The sequence below is a fragment of the Cetorhinus maximus genome, chromosome 5 (assembly GCF_964194155.1).
Source record: "Cetorhinus maximus chromosome 5, sCetMax3.hap1.1, whole genome shotgun sequence".
NCBI lineage: Eukaryota > Metazoa > Chordata > Chondrichthyes > Lamniformes > Cetorhinidae > Cetorhinus > Cetorhinus maximus.
Window position 1 is genome coordinate 124,440,149 of NC_135883.1, and position 21,896 is coordinate 124,462,044.

Genomic DNA, 21,896 nt, shown 5'->3' on the forward strand with positions numbered 1-21,896 from the left:
GGCTAGCATTTATTTCCCATCCCTAGTTGCCCTTGAGAAGCTGGTGGTGAGCTGACTTCTTGAAATGCTGCAGTCCATGTGGTGTAGGTACACCCACAGTAATCTCCAGCAATGCTTCAAATCCTCAAATCTATCCTGGATTCCCTCCTTTTCTCTTTTTGCATGTTGTTCCTTAGCGACAGTATCTGCAGCCAAGCTAAAAAATGTATGCTAGCAAGACCCAACCATTTCTATGCGCATCTCAGTATTGTGAGACTGCTTATCTGATACAAAGTTATGTATGAATCAATTGCTTGTCTCCCTTTGAAATTCCTCCGTTGCTGATTCTTTTCTTTCCTAGGTATACACTGTCTGAACTAAATGGTGTGAAACCTCCGTTTCTTGTTTGAGCCTGAGCATTTCACATATCCTAACCATCATCAACACTGCTTATTTTTGCAACAATAACCTGCATTTATTTAGCATCTTTCATGTAATAAAATGTTTCAAGGTGCTTCATAGGAGCATTATGAAGCAGAATTTGATGCCAAGCCACACAAGAAGACACTAGGGTAGATGATCAAAGGCTTGGTCAAAGAGGTAGGTTTTAAGGAGCCTTTTCAGGTGAAGGCAATGATGGAACAATTAAAATCATAGCTGCTCAAAAGGCCAGATTAGAGGAGCGCAGGTATCTTGTAGAGTTATGGGGCTGAAGGAAATTATAGAGGTGGTCGGGGTTTGAGGGAGTGGGGGGATTCAAAAATGAGGATGAGAATTTTAAACTTGAGGTACTGCTTAACCGAGAGCCTACAGAGTTCAGTGAGCTCAGGGATGTTGGATGAACAGGACTTGGTGTGAACTATGACGTAAGCAACAGAGTTTTGGATGAGCTCATGCCTATGGAGGTTAGAACTTGGGAGACTGGCCAGGCATGCATTGGAATTGTCAGAGTCCAGAGATGATATAGACATGGATGAGGGTTTCGGCAGCAGATGAGAAGTGCTCTTAGTGATAGTCCAGATACATAGTCAGAAGATCATCTTGAGGTCAAGTTTGATACCAAGGGTGTGAACAGTCTGGTTTAATTTCAGAGAGTTTCCAGGTAGAGTCAATGGTTAGGGGGTGGAGGAATGGGGTTTGTAATGGGGTGGAAGACAATGGCTTTGACCTTACCAATATTTAACTAGAGCAAATTTCTGCTCATCCAGCACTCAATGTCGTACAAGCAATCAGGCAATTTATGGGAGTCAAAGGGGATGGTGATGAGGTACAGCTGGGTGACATCTGTGTACATGTGGAAACTAATGCTGTGTTTTTGGATGATGTTGTCAAAAGCACAGCATGTAGACAAGAAAAATTAGGCCAACAATAAACACTTAGGGACACCAGTGGTAATGGTGCAGGAGCAGGATGCCACTACAGACAATTCTATGGCTGGATAGTTAAATATGCAACCAAGTGAGCGCAGTCCTATGCAGCTGGATGATGGTGGACAGACATTGCATGAGGTTGGTGTCATCAATGTGTAAAAGGCTACAAACAGATCGGAATGGACAAAGACAAGTTTACCATGCTCACAGTCACATAGCAGTCACATTTGGGCGTTAGATAAGAGCTGTTTTTATACTATGGCAAGGGTGAAAATTGAACTGGAGCAGTTCAAACATGGAGTTCTGGGAAAGATGAGCACAGATTTAGGAGATAATACGTTTAAGCGAGCTTGCAGATGAGGCAGTAGTTTGCAAGGACAGAAAGTTTAAGTGTCATATTTTTGAGAATAGGAGTAACAAAGGCAGATTGAAAGAGGGGGACAGTATTTGAGGAGAGAGAACCATTAACAATATTAGTTAACTTGAGAACCAGGAAAAGGAAGTTGGATTGTCAGCAGTTTAGTGAGAAACGGGTTGTTGAAGCAAGTGGTGAGTCTCATGGACAAGATAAGCTTGGAGAGGGCATGAGGGGAGAAAGGAAAGAAAACTAGAGAACAGAAGCCACTACTGCCTTTAGTCAGCTCCACTGCCACTGAAGCTGTTGGCCAGACTTTTTTATCTTCAGAATCAACTTTTACCATGCCCTGTACATCAGCTTCCTGAGCTCCAATTTATACAAACTCTTGCTAATCCCAAAGCCCATTGGCCACACCCTGTCCTGAATTAGGTCCTGCTCACCCATCATCTCTGTCACCACAGATATGCATTGGCTTGTATCCCTAACACCCAATTCAAAATCTTTGTCTTCATTTACATATCCTTCGACCATGGCCTCATCCCATCAACCTGTGCAGCCTCCACCTGACATTTATCCTAGCTCATGTTCTACGATTCTGACTGCACTCCTGCACATTCCCTTCCATCCTCTGGCGCTCCCTTGGCCACTCCTCACCTGAGATAAATCCTCCAGTTACTGGTTAGAATTCTTCCCCTAAATCTCAATGCTTTGCTGTTTTTTCCTCTATTTTAAAAAATCTTCTCAACCTATCTTTTTGTCCATGCTTTCAGTTATCTCTTCTGCTTAGCACTTATCATCTGTGAAGTACCTTGAGACATTTTGTGTCCAAGGCACCGTATAAATGTGTTGTTGTTGTTGAGTTACCAATGTGCTTTCAGACTTGGCTTTGTCATCTTTGCAGTTAACCTAGCTTTGATTTAAATAACTTTGCCACCTGAAAGGTACATCTGCCTGTGGCAGATGCAGTGAACACTGCAGAGCTTGCTGAGTACAAAGAAATATGTTTCATAACTGCTGCTGTAACTCAACATAACTCGTGAGTGACAGAGAAGTCAAATGAAATCAGATCACCCAGCATGGCTGGGCATTGCTGTTCAGATGATGAATTACTTTTTCTTTAATGAATCAAAACAAATCCTATCTGTTCTTCACTGTTGTGGTTTTCTTTTGTTTATGGAAATGAATAGCTTGCAATGTATGTCTTCACTGTGAGGAAGATGCAGTTGACATTCACAGAACATGAAGGTATCAATAACTATATCCAGCACCATGTCTGCCACACACACACACACACACACAGACACACGCACACATTATGAAAGTAATCAATGTTATTAATCAAAACCACATTCAATTAAGACCAAAAAGTAGCTACAATATTATTTATTTTCTTAATAAAAGTTAACAAGGCCATCGTTAAGCAGAAAACATACAGCTTGAATATGCTTACATTCATCAGGGCTCTAAGAATACCACTTCCTCTTTTTTTCCACCTTCCATTACACTGCTTTATTTGCATGCAATGATTCTTTAACTGACACGGTGATTCTTTAATGATTTAACAATCAACATCATGAGGCCTTCAAATAAATATATGCACTGCAACCCACCACCCACCACCCCCCCCCCCTCCATCTCCAGCCTCCCCATCATGGCCTTATTTATGTCTCCAGTATTCATAAGACCGATGGCATTAGTTGAGTATGTGACATGGCAAAAAGCTGTGTTCAGCACATTTCTCACCATCACTTCACTGGTGCAAACCTATATATAGAGCAGAACAAAATGCACTCCAGATGGCATTAACCTAGATTTCTATCTGTGCTTTTTTTTTTGTTCAGTGAATAAAATATCATACCTGTGTATCATTCTTTGGAGAAAATGATCAGAGTGCAAATGAGAGAAATTTTAGAAAATGACAATCAAAGCAATTAATAGCACCTGACACCAAGAAAAGTAACATTGAAAAATAGAAACTCAATAAGAACAATAGTTTAGGAAGGGACCATTCTACCTTCTTTATACCGTTACAAGTGATCAGGCAAAAAGTCTCATTTTTTGTTTGAAGTACAAGACACGCGCTGCCACTTTACACTTTAAAATATATATAGGCACCTAATCCATGCCTGAGTTTGGTTTCATAACTAATTTTATATAAATGTATAATTTTTAAAGAATAGATTTGGATAAAATTGGTTCATTGAACTGTGGAAATGTATGTTTCCCACTGTGCTTTAGAAATTCAAGTGGTCAACATTGGTTAAAAACATATTTTTCAAGTAGATTTTGGAACTACTAAAAAGGCAAATGCCTGTGAACATAAAAGAGATGAGCTGATTTCTAGCAGTCATGATTTTAGGTTGTATTTTGTTACAAATATATGCAAATAGTAAGGGCTTAAGGAGGTTTTCACCAATGTATTAGACAGGATCTTGCGAGTGAACTCTTGCTATATTTAACTTGTTAGACTTGTCTGATTTCTTCTCCCTCCAAGGTAACAAATGCAAAGTTACGTTTTAGTTAGTATCTGCAATCTAGTTTCTCAGAAACATCAGGCTGTGCAAATTCTGCAACCAGGAGTGTTTTTGTGATCACACCATTTGTTTCCTAGTATTGCTGAAGGCTAATAGTCCTCCTTCAGAATGTTTTTCAAATGCTATGTGCCTAGATGCCAATGTGTACAAGCCTGTTACCAAGTCATCTGCCAAATTATTGATAAAACATTCAAATGAATTAAATTGATGTGTAATAATAAATTTGGAGGAGGTTATAAACATTAGCTCTGCGTTATTTCACTTTTCTATTTTGTTCTATCAAGTCACTCCATCAAACCTTCCACAGTATGTTGTGTAAAGTTATTCCTCTATTAATAACTAAATTAGAGAAAGAGGAATTTTCAAACTTTTCCACAGCACAAGCACCGAGATAAGATGTTCTCAAGTGCGAATGCCTCACATCTGACATGCATCTGCATTACAAGGGAAAACGACTACAGAAAGTGAAATGCTTCTGTCACCTATTATGTTCTGATGGAAATCACTGTACATGAAAGGCAGACAAGTGTTTACACGTTAAAGTCCCATGCTGTTGTGATGCCGCAAGGCTCATTCATGCTGAGGAGCTGTACAAATGTCAAATGAGCTGGATTCATTCTCTGGCTAGCAATTTTCTAGCATAACCCCAGTGCAACCCCTCCCTAAATGCACCAGAACACTCATGCACTATATCAAGTGGTGCTACGCATTCAAATGTTATTAAATTTTATTATAGGATTGGGGAATCTAACTGACTAATTTGCTAAATAATGCAGGGTTTGCCAGTACAACAATTGGTATTTACAGTTCCACTTTGCACGGTGTTGTCTGTGTGTGCATGCGTGCCTGCTGCAATTACATTCCTTCAATGCAAATTTTCAAATTTGATGGACTAATATTCTTTACGCTAGCCTTCGTATTTGTTTTAGTCGAGAAATTAAGTTCATACCAGCTAGGAGTTTTGAAATATTACAAAACGATGGACTTGCAAAGACCACCTTAAAAAAAATCCATAGAAACTGAGGCTCAGCACGAATGTGATGTTGCTGTTCCTACCCGCATATGCACCCGGGAAATAATCAGTTGTCAGGCGGCACTTCACAACTCCTTAGATGTTGTGACACTCGGCGGGAGGCCTGCGGGCAACATCAATAGAGGTACTCTCCGTGCAGTCTTCCATTCTTTTAAATAAAAGCGGCGGGGTGGGGGGGCTGGAGAGAATCCTTGATCTTTGTGGATCCAGATGTTTCCAAACCCCAGAGTTTCACAGAGGCAGACAGGCTGACGACCAGCTTTCATTCCAATATACCCAATAGAACTCGTGAGACCAACAGATAAGGAGGAAAAATTAAACGACTGACTTCATTTGTCACTTTACCTTGCTTAATTCGTGGAAGATAGGTAGAGTTATTTACAAAAATAAACCCCCCATTAAGCTAGCATTAAAATACCATTACGGTTATAAGCGCCTTTTACACTCAGTGACTGGGATTGATTGAAGTCACTGGAACTGAGAAGAATGCATTAAACCAGCGGGTTGCTTTGTGTTGCTGCACCGCCTGGGGACAGATAATAAAACTTCGAGCCGGTGAAGAAGCCCCATGTTTAAAAACTGTTTCGCTACAGCATTTGTTGTATTGCTTGGATCGTTATTGTGTTTTGCTTCAGCTTATGAAATGGTAAAACGGTTACTGTAGCAATTAATCTGCTCTCCCCACTATAATACACTGGAGGGCTTTAAATCCCCAGTGAGTTTTCTGAAGTACTCTATTATTGCAGCAAGGCTTGGAGAGAGAGCTGCAATCTTTTCCAAACGCGCACTCTATTTTGGCACCATCACACAGTGGGTCATGAAAAGGGGCAAAGGAAGATCTCTCACACACACACACACCATTGCACATGGAGCACTTCCCACTGAGAGTCAAACCTTTCTGTCACTGTTGGATATCCGCTGTCGGGAGAGTGACACAAGCAGCGTTAAGCCCGTTGGTCCGAGTGGATGGGTCATCATGCATAGCTATTACAAAGAATGAATAGTAAAATAAAATCCAAGCGGACCGTCTTTAAGTCTCAGACAAGTCAACTTTCTCTCACGCATCCGAATTGGAGCTAAGGTTTGTCAATCTGGGGTCCGAGTTAATCTCGTATCTGTAATGATAGCCTTCCATATGGTCTCGACAAGCATCCCTGACATTATAAAGCCACTTTTTGATGCCTTTTCTGTTTAGGTACAGGACAAACATGAAGATCACTCCGATCAGGGCCAGGACGATCCCGAGGAAGACGTAAGAAGTTTGCAGCACGCTCTCCATGTCTCCGTGGACGGAACACTTCAGGTCGGAGAGTTTCAGCAGCAGGATGGGTTTATCCCTCAGGCTTTCTGGCGAGGCGCACAGGAGGCTCTCCCTGTCCAGCACTTTCTGGGTGTTTTGCAGCCACGTCAGCAGCTCCTCGATGCCGCAATCGCAGACGAACGGGTTGTCCCGGAGTTGGACCCTGATGTTGGGCTGGGAGTTCAGCTCGCTCAGGGTGCTGTTCCCCAGTCTCTTGAGCGCATTCGAGCTCAGGTCCAGCGTCTGCAGGTTCAGGTTCCTGAACGTCTCCTTCAGCTCCACGATCGAGTTGTTCCGGAGCTCCAGGTGCTGCAGGCTGGGCAGGCGGGAGAAGGTGCGGGCCGGCAGGTAGAACAGGTCGTTTTCAGCCAGTTGCAGCCTCCGCAGGTTGGGCAGGCTGCCGTTCTGCAGGAACTCGGAGAGCTGCTCCACCACCGAGCCGTTCAGCAGAGCCCGGCTCAGGTTGAGCTCCCGCAGGCTGACGGGGGCAGAGCCGAAAGCCGTCGGCTGCAGCCACCAGATGCGGTTGTTGCTGAGGTCCAGCTGCTGCAGGTTGGGCATGGAGGCGAAGACCAGGGAGTCCACAGCCCGGATCCGGTTGCCGCTCAGGCTCAGGCTGACCAGTTGCTTCAGGGACTGGCCGAAGGCGCCGCTGTCCAGGCTGGAGATGTTATTGCCGGTGATGAAGAGGGTCCTCACGCTGGCCGGGATCCCGCTGGGGATGCTGCTCAGCTCCCGGTTCACGCACTTCACCGTCTTGGCCGGCTCCGAGCACTCGCAGGAGCTGGGGCAGGAGCCCGCACTCAGGGCCGAGGCCAGGAGCAGTGCCAGGGAGAATGTGCCCAGCAAAGCCGAGCTCCCCAGCCCATCACAACGGCGGCAAGTTAGAGGCAGCCTGTAGGCAGACATGCTCACCATCGGTTTGGATCAGCTAACCACTATCAACCTCCTCTTCACAGTCACGGGAAAGTGGGGGGGGGGGGGCGGGGGGTGGGGGGTGGGTAACAACTGGAAATAAAGGAGGGGGGGTGGGGGGTGCACAAACACTGTGGCAGTGAGTGGAAAGCTGCGAGTCCGGATCCTCCCTCCAGCTCCCGCTCACTCAATCCAACCCGCCTCCCTCTGCAAATCAACTCAACTTCACTCTTTCACTTTGTTCTGCCTGTCGGGGCTGAGAATCGCCGTCCGCTGCAAGTTTCACTCTCCCGCTTGTTGTTTCCAGGTCTTCCGGATGATGAGAAGGGAGAGGATGAGAATGGAGGGGCTCGGGTTACATTTTTCGTGCCTCTCTCTCTCTCTTAGTTTGCTGCCTGACTTCAGATCTCACTGAGGGACGTATATTATATAATATATATATATATTTGGGGGGGGGGAACAGGAACCAAAATCCAATCGGCGTCCCAGAGCAGCCCGCCCACCGCCTGCTCCTTTCCCAGTTCCTGCTCTAACTTTCCACACTTCGAAAGTGTTTCTCCCGCAGGCGCTGCGAGAGAGGAAGTGACTGCCTGGGCTGTGGCCCCAGCTCCACAGAGTCATGGGCGCCGGGATGGGCAGGGCTACTCGCATCAGGGGCTGCTGACTAATACCACGTCTCGTTCCCATGGGCTTTGGGGCCGGAAGCAAAGGGCACATTTCTCTTGCGTTGATCAGAAAAAAAGGGTTTCAGGAGTTCGGTGAACACTTCATTTAATAAGTGAGAGGGAGCCACCCGCGAGGTGATCATCCACCCGGCAGGCAGCCCCCCACCCCCCACCTCGCAAGCTGAAATACTGTTTATTAAACAGCACAAAAAAGAAAATCCGACTTCAAAACATGAGTCTAAAAAACGGGCAATACCCGCCCTTGGATACAATTGGTCCAAGAGTTGGATTAACAAATAGTAACGATGAGTAATCATCCCGGTATCTCAGGACGCTCCGCTTTGTAAACATAACATTGTTACAAAAGATATTCATCATTGCTTTACATTTGTGCAGGCTCATATTTTCTTCAAACACATTATTAACTAATGGGAATGGGTGCCGGTCTCCTTAATGTAAGCGATTATAGACAGACACTTTTACATTACAGAGATATAATCACTGGACACGCCCGGCTGACTTTACACTGCACGAAACCAATGGTTTGACCGTCTCTGATTGTGGTGCAGGGTAACAGAGCCCTCCGATCCCATGACGAAAAGTCATTCATGAAACATTTACCTTTCTCCGTATGGGTTTTGTTCAAATATTTATCTACCTACACCCTCTCCACGTCTCCCTGTTTCTGCCCCATTTTTTCAAATTGTACCATTCATTTTTTTTTTCACTTGCTGTCGTTTTCCGAACTCCACAATGGACCTGCCATTGGCCAAAATACCTTCAACATCTCAAAGTGTAAGGGGCAATGTTTTTCCCCTCTCGCGGTTCGAGGGCCGTTCCCTGTAACATTTACTGATTTATTCTCGTGTGGAACCGAGAGAAATTTTGGAACATCGATTCCACAGTGTAGCACCCGAAGGGACGATTAGCTCTGTGAGTAGATCAGGTATGTTCCTGGGTTGGAGTGGCGAGTTATTTGAAAAGGCACAGCTATCTATCAGCATTGGGAGTGTGTGCGGGAGAGAGGGAGAGTGGAGCTGCTGAGAGATTGGAAAGAATAATTTCGCGGTTAGAACACCGACCTGACTATTTTGGGAAAAGAAGAGGCTCTTCCTTGGAAGTTCATTTATCCTGTTGAAAGTTCATTTGTCTCCCATTATCCGCCAAGCTAATATCAAGCTTTGGCATTATTTGCTCTTTGGGCACGTTTACTGTCCTCCCCCTCAAATTATCTCCTTTTTAGATGCAGGTGTCTGGGAGATGTGAAAGGGTGAAATGCAGACGCTGCTGAATAGACAGGAGATCCTCCACAACAACGCCGTTCACCTTCTTCCAAACATTTATCTGGCCTCAATAACTCTATTTTACAGACTCGTGCAAAACTTCTACCAGAATGACAGGCTCCAACCATATGATAAACACCGTGTCTTCAGTTGGATGGGTTTGCTCCCTCTGGTAACAAAAACAGAAATACCTGGGAAAAACTCAGCAGGTCTGGCAGCATCGGCGGAGAAGAGCAAAGTTGACGTTTCGAGTCCTCATGACCCTTCAACAGATGCTGCCAGACCTGCTGAGTTTTTCCCAGGTATTTCTGTTCTTGTTTTGGATTTCCAGCATCCGCAGTTTTTTTTGTTTTTATTTTTGCTCCCTCTGGTTATGGGCCTGCGATCATGCGTGACTCCGACCAGAGCTCGGAGCTTTGCGATTTATGCCCAGCTGACAGTGTTGACAGCTGAGCCAGGTGCAAGCCGGGGTTTCGTTCACATATTGTGACTGCGCTCCAGATAGCACACATTCCTGTGAATGTGAGCTCGCCAGTTGGTGGTGGAGGGGGAGCACATTCCTGCAATGTTTGGACATCCCTCCAGTTTCATTTTCGCCTTACCCAAGGCCCTAAACAAATTATATTTGAAATATATATAATAAAATCGCCGGCCGGCAGAAAGCTTTCCGCTTCTCTGGGAAAGCGTAACAGACTTGTTAGGAAATGGAAGCCCATGGGAGGCTGGCAGCAAGGACACCACATTGGCCAAAGGACAGAAAGCAGAGCGGTGGTGAATGTTTCATTTTCAAACTGAAGGGAAGTGTACAGTGGTGTTCCCGGGGTGGGGGGGGGGGGTCAGTATTAGGATCATTACTGCTCTTTTGTTCTATATTAATGATCTGACTTGGGTATAAAGGGCATAATTTCGAAATTTGCAGATAACATAAAACTCCAAAATGTGATTCACAAGGAGAGTAGGAATGGATTTAGGACAGATTGGAAAATGGACCTATACATGGCAGATGAAATTTCATACAGAGAGTGAAGTGATACGTTTTGATAGGGAGAATGAGAGGTAACATAAACTAAATGAAACAAGTTGAAAAATAGCGCAGAAGAAGAGAGACATTGGGAAGGTGTATGCACAGCAATCCTTGAAGGTGGAAGGACAAGTTGAGAAGGCTGTTAAAATACATTGGGATCTTTGGCTTTATAAACTGAGGCATAGAGTACAAAAGTAAGGACAGTATGCTCTACCTTTATAAAATGCAGTTTAGGCCTTGGCTGGAGCATTGTGTTTAAATGTGGGCACCACATACTTTAGGAAGAATGCCATGGCTTTAGAGAGAGGGCAGAAGATACCTGCTAGAATGGGACCAGGGCTGAGGAACTTCAGTTATCTGGGAAAGCTTGGGTTGATCTTCTTGAAGTAGCAACGATTAAGAAGAGATTTGATAGAGGTGTTCAATAAGGAGAAATGAGTGGTCAGCAACCAAAAGATACAGGTTTAATGTGACACATAAAAGAAATAGAGGCAGCATGAGAAATAACACAATGTGTTGTGATCTGGAATGTGCTGCCTGAATGGGTGCTGGAAGCATATTTAATAGTAACTTACAGAATGGAATTGGATAAATACTTAAAGGGGAGAAATTGCAGGCCTGTGGGGACAAAGTAGGGGCATGGGACTAATCAGGTAGCTTTTTCAAAGAGCTGGCATAGGTGTGATGGGCTGAATGGTTTTGTTCTGTGCTGTATCATTCTTTGGTTCTATGACTCTCAGATGCAGCTATGGAAGTGTTGCTTTAGAAAGTCAGACTGAGGAGAGAGGCCCACTTTGTAATAAAACACAGGCCCCCAAGAAGAGATGCTCCGGGGTAGTGAAATGAGGTGAAAGCAGTATGTGTCAATCTCAATATCCCACACACAGCCATTCAACAACTGAAAATGATTAATTTCCAGGCCAGGCAAGATAAAAGACCACAGTTTCCTGGAACGCCCACTGCTAAATCACTTACAATGAACTTTCCAACACATTATATTAAACTGCTTAATGTCGAGGACCATGAGGTAGCATAGCATCCTTTCCACTTCCAGTTTTCATTTGTAACTATTTTTCACTCACATATAAGCAGATAAATATATAACGTTTTAGAAGGTTCATGCAAAACTAATTCCACTGTCTCTCTCCCCATAGTGCTGTGCCTTCCTCTGCTTCAGATTTTCATTTAATTTTTTCCTAACCAGTGCAATGCTTTTTACTTTGATCACAGCCTATGGCAAAACATTCCATTCTTCCACACTAACATTGAAAATCCATACACACTATGTCTACTGCACTCTTTTTATCTATCTAATCAGTCACTTCTTCAAGTAATTCTATTAAATTTGTCACACACAACTTTTTTTTAACAAATCTGTTCTGACTGTCCTCAATCCAGGTCTTTTTTATCCTGATTAATCTATGCAGTTCTAAATACTAATTCATTTAATATTGATTAAGGACTCTAAGAGTTTATCCATAGTTTCGTCTACCTATCTTCTCATTTCCACTATCATTTGTCATGAAACAATGCAACATATTTGTCTAAAATCTCCTCCATATCAACATACTCCATGGCTAAACTCCCTCTATTCCTCAGAGGTACTGCCCTCAAACTATATTTATATGGTTATAAAAACATTTGAAATTTACCTTTATGTTATCTGATAGCACTTTTTAAAGATAATCACCTTTCCAATTGACCTTTGTACCACCCATACTCCTCAAAGTTATCTTTAGTGCTGTTAATTGTCTAAGAATTATTATTAATTGTTCATTTTAATTATTATATCGTTGATTTTCTCAATTATTAATGATATTGGAATTGACTTCTTTGAAATAAAAACCAGGAGAGCTATAAATTGGGCTGCTGATTTGCTATCACCTGTTTTACACTATTGAAAGAGGTTAAGTACAAAGACAGAATGGTGGTTTTGTAGAGTCCCATTTTAGAAGGCAGTGAGGGCAACAATTTTAAAAGGGATTGAGAAAGCAAAAGAATAGAGAGGACTTGACAATGTTGGTGAACATGGCATGCAGAAGAGGAAATTATGTGTGCAATAACAGTAGAATTGCTACCCTAATAAAGCTTAATCAATGGCTACCAAATAAATCCTTAACACCTTCACATTAACCACTTGCCAAAGAACTAGATGAAAATCTTTGCAATAAATGTTATTGTTTGGTTTGCTTGAACCAGTTTACCACCTTATCTTCAATCCATCCTTCATCTAAGGCCCTTGAATGTGTAATTGTCATACAGTTCCACACCTGGTTCTGCAGAACTCCCTGCTTAAATCCCACAAATATGATTTCTAAACTGTACACAGCATTAAGACTGCCCTCGTGGAAGTGATCAGTGACATTCTATGTGACTATAATGTTGACCAATTCAAATGCCATTAGCATTTACAATACTAACAGGTGATTGGAATTCTTAATAGCTACTGAACATTTGAGTAGATCTTTTCTTGTCAAAGTCATCAAAAACAAAATCAGGCCATAAATCATGAATATTTATTTATTAAGCTTCTTAGGATACTATAATTAACCATACCTTAATATTAAAGAGTGGGATTGCTCAAGATATTTAGAAAAGAAATATTATTGACAGAATTAACATTCTGGGTTACACAGATCTTCCATGTGTTCCACAGTAAATCTGGAATAAAATGTTAGTATGGTGACTATGAAATGATTGGATTGCCATTAAAGCCCAGCAAACCATTCAGTTGTATCAATTGCTACAGAAAAGTTAAATAAGAATAGAACTAATCAGGCCACCCAGTATCAACTTAAGCATTGGACAAAACAAAGGTACACCCAGTCCTGTCAACCTTGAAAAATCGTCCTCACTAACATCTGGGGACTTGTGTCAAAATTGGGATACAGGCTACTTAAGCAACAACCTAACATAGCCATATTATTAAATCATACTTTTCAGCCAATGTCCCAGACTCCTCCATTAATATCCCTGAGGTGGTAGTGCAATGGTATACACAGTCAGAGGGAGTGGAGTTGGGAGTCCTCAATGTTGACTTTGAACTGCATGAATAGGACTGGACACAATAGAGATAATTTCGACACAAGTCCCCAGATATTAGTGAGGAGGACTTTTCACGGTTGACAGGGCGGGGTGCATCTTTGTTGTGTCCAATGCCTAAGTTGATGCTGGGTGGCCTGTTCAGTTCTATTCTCCATGGCATTGGGTCAAATGTGGGAGAGGAAAGCTCCTGCTGATTACCAACTACTGCCTTCCCTCGGCATTCCTCCATGTTGAACACCACTTGGGAAGAAGGACTGTCGATAGCAAGAATGTATTCCGGGGGCGGGGGACTTCAATGTCCATCAACAAAAGACACCCAGTAGCACTATTACTGACTGAGCTAGTCTAAGCCTGAAGGACAAATCTGCCAGACTGGGCCTGCAGCAAGTGATGAGAGAACCAAGAGGGATAAACCAACTTGACTTCATCCTCACCAATCTACCTGTTGCAAATGCATCTGTCCATGACAGCATTGGTTTGAGTGACCACCGCACATCATTGTGGAGACAAAGTCCCATTTCCATATGAAGATCACCCTCCATTGTGATGTATGGCACTACCACTCTGCTAAATGGCATAGATTCAGAACAGATATAACAACTCAAAATTGGGCCTCCATGAGGTGCTGTGGGCCATCAGCAGCAACAGAATTGTATTCAACCATGAACTGTAACCTCACGGCCCGGCATATCGTTTACTCAACCATTACTGTGAAGCCAGGGGAACAACCTTGGTTTAATGGGGAGTGTATCAGGAGCAGCGCCAGGCATATCTAAAAATGAGGTGTCAAATCGGTGAAGCTACAACATATGCATGCTAAACAGTGGAACCTGCAATGTTATAGGCAGTTAAGCAATCCCACAACCAACGGATCAGATTAAAGCTCTGCAGTCCTGCTACATCCATTCATGGGCAACTGGTGGTGGACAATTGAACAAGTAATTGGAGAAGGAGGCTCCATGAATATTGCTATCCTCAATGATAACAAAGCCCAGCATGTGAGTGCAAAAGACAAGGCTGAAGCATTTGCAACCAGCCAGAAATGCTGAGTGGATGAGCAATCCTGGAATTTTCTTCAGATCCCTGGCATCACAGTAGCCAGTCTTCAGCTAATTTGATTCACCATGTGAAATCAAGAAATGGTTGAGTACACTGGATACATCAAAGACTATGGGTCCTGACAACATCCCAGCTGTGGTGCTGAAGATTTGTGCTCTAGAACTAACTGTTTTTCTAGCCAAGCTGTTCCAGCACAACTACAACACAGGCATCTGCCTGGCAAATTGAAAAATTACCCAGGTATGTCCTGTCCCTAAAAAGGAAGACAAATCCAAGACAGCCAATTAGTGCCCCATCAGTCTGCTCTCAATTATCTACAAAGTGACGAAAGGTGTCATCAACAGTGCTATAAAGTGGCATTTACTCACCAATAACCTGTTCACCAATGCTCAATTTAGGTTCAAAACCATTCAGCTCTAGGTGTCATTACAGCCTTGGTCCAATCATGGACAAAAAAGCTGTATTCTAGAGATGAGGTGAGAGTGGCTGCTTGAATGTCAATGCAGCATTTGAGAGAGTGTGGCATTAAGGAGGCCTAGTAATAATAAAGTCAATAGGAATCAGAGGAAACTCTTCATTGACTGGAGTCCTATCTAACATAAAGGAAAGATGGCTCTGGTTTGTGGAAGCCGATTTTCTCAGTCCTAGGACATCACTGCAGGATTCCCCTCACTTCTAGCTGTTGGGAAATTTTATCTTCTGGGAAAGGGTTAGCATTATTTTTTTCCCAAACCCCAACCGGCACCTCTGATTTAACGTGCAAGCTATTTGGCTGACAAGAGAGAAACTGGAAACAAGAAGAGCGAACAAGAGAGAGATACTGAAGTCCGATTCAACATTATAGAGTGCCGGAGTGTGGGACAGTGTTTTTTCAATTAACATTCATCCTGTGTGTGTGTCTGTTTGTATGAAACCATTTCATTATATGGAGGACTCAAAGATACAGAGCATTTGTTTTTTAAAAAAGAAATTAAGGTGGATGGCTCAACTTCATCTTCAGCTATTGGATCAATGACCTTTCTTTCATCATAAGGACAAAGGTGGGAATGTTTGGTGGTTACACAAGGGAGAATTTTCTCCCCGTCGGAGGGGTTGGAAGGAAGTGGGTGGGCGCGCAGCCGATTGCCGCCTGCGATCGGCTGCGCGCCGCCATTTCACGTTGGCGGGCCAATTAAGGTCCACCCAGCGTGATGCGCACCTGGAAGCATTGAGCGCTTCCTGTGCTGATGGGGGGAGTAGGCTGAGTCGGGGCCTGCGCTCTTTCGCGCATGCACGTGAAAGAGCGCAGAAATCTCCCTGAGGCACAGAGCTGCCTCAGGGAGATTAGTTTGATTTGTAAAAATTTTAATAAGGAAAAAAAATTGTTTAAGGCATGTTCCCTTGTGTGACAGTGTCACATGAGCTGGGACATGTCAATGAACTTTAATAAAAACTTTCATTCAATTTATAAACACTTCATGAAACATCATCCCGCCTGTGGATGAGGTTTCATGATAAATGCGAAGGCTGTCTGGGCTCTTCGCCTATCCGCCAACCTTAAGGTTGGATGGGCAGCTCAGTTAATCACTCAAATTAGTTTTTAAATGGCCTTAATGCCTTTGACAGTTAAGTGGGCGCGTAGCCGACTCCACTGCGCGCCCGCTGAACTGAGGATCAGAATGATACACGGTGATGTCGGGACGCACGGCCAGTGTCACCACACGTCATTTTACGTGTCGGCAAGTGGGGCCCGCCCCCGCACGCCAAACAGAAGATTCTGGCCTCAGCGTTCAATACCATTCACAACTTAGAAAATGAAACAGTCCCTGCTCGTATGAATCAAGGTCAGGAAAACATTCAGGCTTGGGCTGATAAAGTGGAAAGCAACATTTGTGCCACACAAATGCCAGGCAGTGACCATCTCCAACAAGAGAGAATCTACCTCTCTTTGACATTCAAAAGGTTTCCACCATCAACATCCTGGTGATCACCATTGACGAGAAACTTAATTGGACCAGCTATTAAATGCTGTAGCTACAAGAGCAGTTCAGAGACTGTGAATTCTGAAGCAAGTAACTCACCTCTTGACTCTCTCAAAGCCTGTCCACCATCTACAAGGCACAAGTCAGGATAGAATATATTCCACTTGCCTGGATGAGTGTAGCTCCAACAACTTTCAAGAAGGTCGACATCATCTAGGACAAAGCAGCTTCCTTGACTGATGCTCCATCCCCCATCTTAAAGGTTCACATCCTTTACCACTGGTACACAGCAGCTACAGTGTATACCATCTACAAAATGCACAGCACTCTCCATGGCTCCTTTAGTAGCACCTTCCATACCCACGATCTCTATGATCTAGAAGGACAAGAACAGCAATCACACAAGAACACCTGCAAGTTTCCCTCCAAGAACCCTAACAACATTTTGGATCCCTACACCACATGGACTGCATCTTCTCAAGGACAATTAGTGATGGGCAGCAAATGCTTTCCTTGCTTATGGTCTCCACATCCCATAAATGAATTTTTTAAAAATTCAAAATTGTGTTTCGGGGTGTATAGCTAATAAATTAACAGCCTTGATTCAGATATGTGAAAAGTTTAGTTAGTTCAGCTTATTGTTGATAAGCTGGCAGCTTTGGCAAAGATTTATGGACGATACATAACTATCATTCAGAGTCAGTGTAAGAAGGTTGCTGGTCTTGTCTCCTTCACAGTGTCAGCATGATGAATCTCCAGCTAGTTTGGCTTTCTTTTGATATTTGTCCTCCCTCATTAGTACCAACCTTGCTGCTATTGTCAGCAATTTAACTCTTGCATATATCTGATACAATGATATGCCTTTCTTTGGTTAATGAAGTTCTTAACCTTGCTAGACTCATGTAATTTCTATCTCTCAAAAGTCTGTCTTCTCTAGTCAAATTTTCTCTCTCTCCCGACTAGATTGTTTTGCTCTTTCGTATCAATAGAAATATCTTTTATATCTTTTGATTCTCAAGATAAGGCGACCATTCATTTGAACTGGTCTGTGAACTGCACCATATTTCAAGGATTCTCTTACTTAGCAATATCAAATCAGACATTTATCAAGCAAATAATGGGAAATTCTTAATTTGTGGAAAACTAGATTTATCCATCAGTTGAAAAACCATTTTACCCTGCTTGACTTTAAATGCTGGCTCAAGGCAATCCAGGTAAAGGATTAGATTACATCCAGATTCAAAGTGAAAACTTATTTCACTTTGCTAGCATATAAATCATTGGTCAAAACAAAACAAGGTAAGTGATTCTCTTCTTGAGTCATTCCAGGCACTTAGTAGCTTGTTCTGTGACAGGTCTGGGTGTATCCAACTCTGACTACTGATTGGAACCCGCCAGTAACTATGAGAGATCCTTTGTTCTCACAGTATAGTTTTACCTTAAAATACTTACCATTCTTACAATTAACTCTTTCTATTTTTGCAGTGATGCAGGATTACTGTAAACTAAGATTAAGGCCTGCAACAGGTAAATGTTGGGGCTGGAATAGAGAAATAGGAGACCACTAAAATCTGTGTTTTTTTTTACTTTGAGCTGAGTTTCAAACCCAAATGCAAAGGCCACCTATTTCTCCATCATCCACCTCTGCCTTGATCTTACCTCCAATGGTGTTGAAAATCTCATCTATGCTTTTTCCACTTTCAGGATCTACTTCTCCAATACTGTCCTCACCAACCTCTTAGTTCCTTTCCACATAAAATACAGCTCATCCAAATCCACCTCTATTCTACAATAAATGTGGAGTTATACAAAATTGTGACCCTGATAGGGTGCCGATATCATTTGGAAGATAATTTTGTAAAAGTAACCTTTCAATCCTGTTCCCATGTCACCCCTGCTTTTACTAATGTGTATTGGTTTCCTACCGTCAAAGAAACAAATTCAAAAACCTTGTCTAGGTTTATACATCACTATACACTCTCACTTACAGGCAATCATAGAACAGTGCAGCACAGAAGGCCATTAGACATATTGAGTGTGCGTTGGCTCTTTCAAAGTGTCGTGAACACTGAGCTTTATGCTTTAAAATGTCCCTTTAACTTAAGATAAAACAGAACATTCTGAAAACGTGATGGTGAAATCATGATAAACACTTCAATTTGGAGAAATGCCCAAGTGATCCAGTTGCTATTGGGAGAGAAATTCAAACAGAAATCCAGTGAAGTATCATTTGCCAGTATTAAAATCTTATCCACTATATTTCACAGAAAAAGGACAGCTGCTGTTTGAGACACAGGGAGACAAAGGAGCTACTGCTGTGGGGAAGGGGCTGGACTGTTTTCTGTTACTGACCAAGCAGGATGCTGGTGAGAGTTCAGTTTCTGTTCAAAAGAAAGGTAACAGAACAGGCAGGGCTCTTGGTGATTTAAGGAATGGAGAGACAACAAGGTGTGGCTTGCTGGTGGTAATCATATCCGATAAAACCTGGGCTGAGTGAAACAATTTTTGAAGGACAGTGGAAGTTTTGACCTAGCGGAGTGGGGAGAAGTGAACCTGCTGGAGAGCTGAGAGTGACTGTGGAGCTGTTCCTATAATGCTACATATAGAGTCATAGAGAGTCATAGAGTTATACAGCACAGAAACAGCCCCGTCAGCCTATTGTGTCTATGCTGGCCATCAAGTACCTATCTATTCTAATCCCATTTTCAGCACTTGGCTCATAGCCCTGTGTGGTGTATCATTTCAAGTACTCATCTAACTACTTCTTAAATGTTGTGAGGAAATTCTCAATGGGAGAGGAGATTCGGTCAGAAGATGCTGGAAATGAGGGAAATCTAACCCTATCCCCTTCTCCTTTAGACCAGGAACCCACCTACTTCCTTCAATTACCCCTCTTTCAGAAGCGTGATGCACAGCGAAAGGGTTTCATAAGACACATTTCGGTCCTGTTGGTTAATTAATGCAAAAGTTACCTTTTTCATTTGTTTGACATATTAGTTGCCTGTTAATGTTTGATCTATGTTTATCTTTGTTTGTTTGTTACAGTAAAAGTCTTAAAACATGAAATCCTGTCCTTCTGTTCTTTCTGTTGGTCACTGGGAAATTCACCTCCTTTTAAAAGTTATTGGTCTCTACAGGGCTCATAACACAAAAAGCACTCTTGTTAGTCCTATTCCCCAGCTCCTTCCCCATACCTCTGCTATATTTTTTATCTTATTTATCCAATTGCCTTGTGAAGGCTGCTATCATTCTGTATCCACAATTACATTAGACAATGCATTCCAAATCCTACTTGTTAGGTAAAGAAAGTTTTTCCTCATCTCACCTCTGGATCTTCTGTCAACCACCTTAGTGCTCTTAGTTGTTGACCCTTCAGCCAATGGAAAAAGTTTCTCTGTATTTAATCTATCTAAATTCTTCATGATTTTAAACACTTCTGTCAAATTTCCTCTTGGCCTTCTGTGCTGTAAGGAGAACAACCACATTGCTGTGAGCCTGGAGTCACATGTAGGCTAGACCAGGTAAGGACGGCAGAATTCCTTCTGTAAAGGACATTAGTGAACCAATGGGCTTTTACGACAATCAGCAATGGTTTTGTGGTCATCATCAGACTTTTAATTCCAGATTTTTACTGAATTCAAATTTCACCATCTGCCATGGTGCCATCTGCAGAGCATTACCCTGGGTCTCTGGAATACAAGTCCAGTGACAATACCACTAAGCCACCGCCTCCCCCTAGCAGATGGTGGAATTTTCCTCACTGCTTACTGCACTTATAGTTTTGTATCATCTGCAAATTTCGAAATTATGCCCTGTACCCCCAGGTCCAAGTCATCAATGCATATCGAAAGTAGCTGTGGTCCTAGTGCTAAATCCTAGTGAACTTCACTTCATACCTCTCCAGTCTGAAAAACAGCCACTCAGCATAATCTCTTTTTTTCTATCCCTTAGCTAACTCGGTACCCATGATGCTACTGCCCCTTTTATTCATTGGTTTTGATTTTGCTAAGAAGTCTAATATATAGTATTTAATCAAGTGCCTTTTGAAAGTCCATATTCACAGAAACAACTGCCACCTTCTTTGTTACTTCATCAAAACATTCAATCAAATTGGTCAAACATGATTTACCATTGACAAATCCAAGTGGGCTCTCCTTTACCAGAACAGAAATACCTGGAAAAACTCAGCAGGTCTGGCAGCATCGGCGGAGAAGAGCAAAGTTGACGTTTTGAGTCCTCATGACCCTTCAACAGAACTAAGTAGAAATAGGAAAGGGGTGAAATATAAGCTGGTTTAGGTGGGGGTGGGGGGGAGAGAAAAGGGGGGGTTGTTGGGACAAGCAAGCAGTGATAGGAGGAGATAACCAAAAGATGTCACAGACAAAAGAACAAAGAGGTGTTGAAGGTGGTGATATTATCTAAAAGAATGTGCTAATTAAGATTGCAGAGCAGGACAAGCAAGGTAGCTCTAGTGGGGGTGGGGTGAAATAAACCATGGGTGGAATACTTTTAAAAATAATGGAAATAGGTGGGAAAAGAAAAATCTATATAAATCTATATCTATATAGGGCTCTCCTTTATTTGTCTCTGTCCAAGTGGCCGTGAATTTTCTTCCAGATTTTTATTTTTACAAGCTTCTCCACCACTGACATTAAAGTGCAATTGCCAAGTTTATCCTTCTCCCCTTTTTTGAACCAGGATGTAACATTTGAAATCGTCCAGTCCTTTGACGCTGTATCTAAAGAGGATTAGAATCTTGTTCATGGGATATAGCTATCACTGGAAAGGTCAATGTTCAGTCCTTTGACGCTGTATCTAAAGAGGATTAGAACCTTGTTCATGGGATATAGCTATCACTGGAAAGGTCAACGTTCATTGACTATCCCTAAGCTCGTAACTGAATGACTTGCTAGACCATTTCAGAGAGCTGGTATGAGTCAACCACATTGGGCAGTGGGTCTGGAGTGAAACATGGGCAAGAATGCTTAAGAACATTAGTAAACCAGATGGCTTTTTACAACAGTCCAGTACTTTCATGGTCAATATTATTGTTACTAGTTTTTTTAAATTCCAGATTTACATATTAACTGACTTTAAATTCTCCAGCTGCTATGATGAGATTTGTACTTATGTCTCTCAGATCATTAGTCCAAGTGTTCTGATGAAAGGTCATTGATCGGAAACATTACCTCCACTTCTTTCTCCGCAGATGCAGCCAGACCTGCTGAGTATTTCCTCCTTTTCTTGTTTTTATTTCATTCGTCCAATTACTAGTCTAGCAATATAATCACAATGCTACTGTTCCCTATATGACTAGCACATTCGCAAATTCTATCTTACTTCTCTCAGCAATTGAGGATGTATCCTATC

General features: G+C 42.5%; 1 protein-coding gene across 1 annotated transcript; it reads right to left on the reverse strand.

Moving 5' to 3' along the window:
- Nucleotides 1-3,074: 3,074 nt before the first annotated feature.
- Nucleotides 3,075-7,532, reverse strand: tpbg (trophoblast glycoprotein). The gene has a single exon (XM_078542449.1). The coding sequence runs from the start codon at nucleotides 7,490-7,492 to the stop codon at nucleotides 6,332-6,334; it is 1,161 nt and encodes a 386-aa protein (XP_078398575.1). The 5' UTR covers nucleotides 7,493-7,532; the 3' UTR covers nucleotides 3,075-6,331.
- Nucleotides 7,533-21,896: the final 14,364 nt, after the last annotated feature.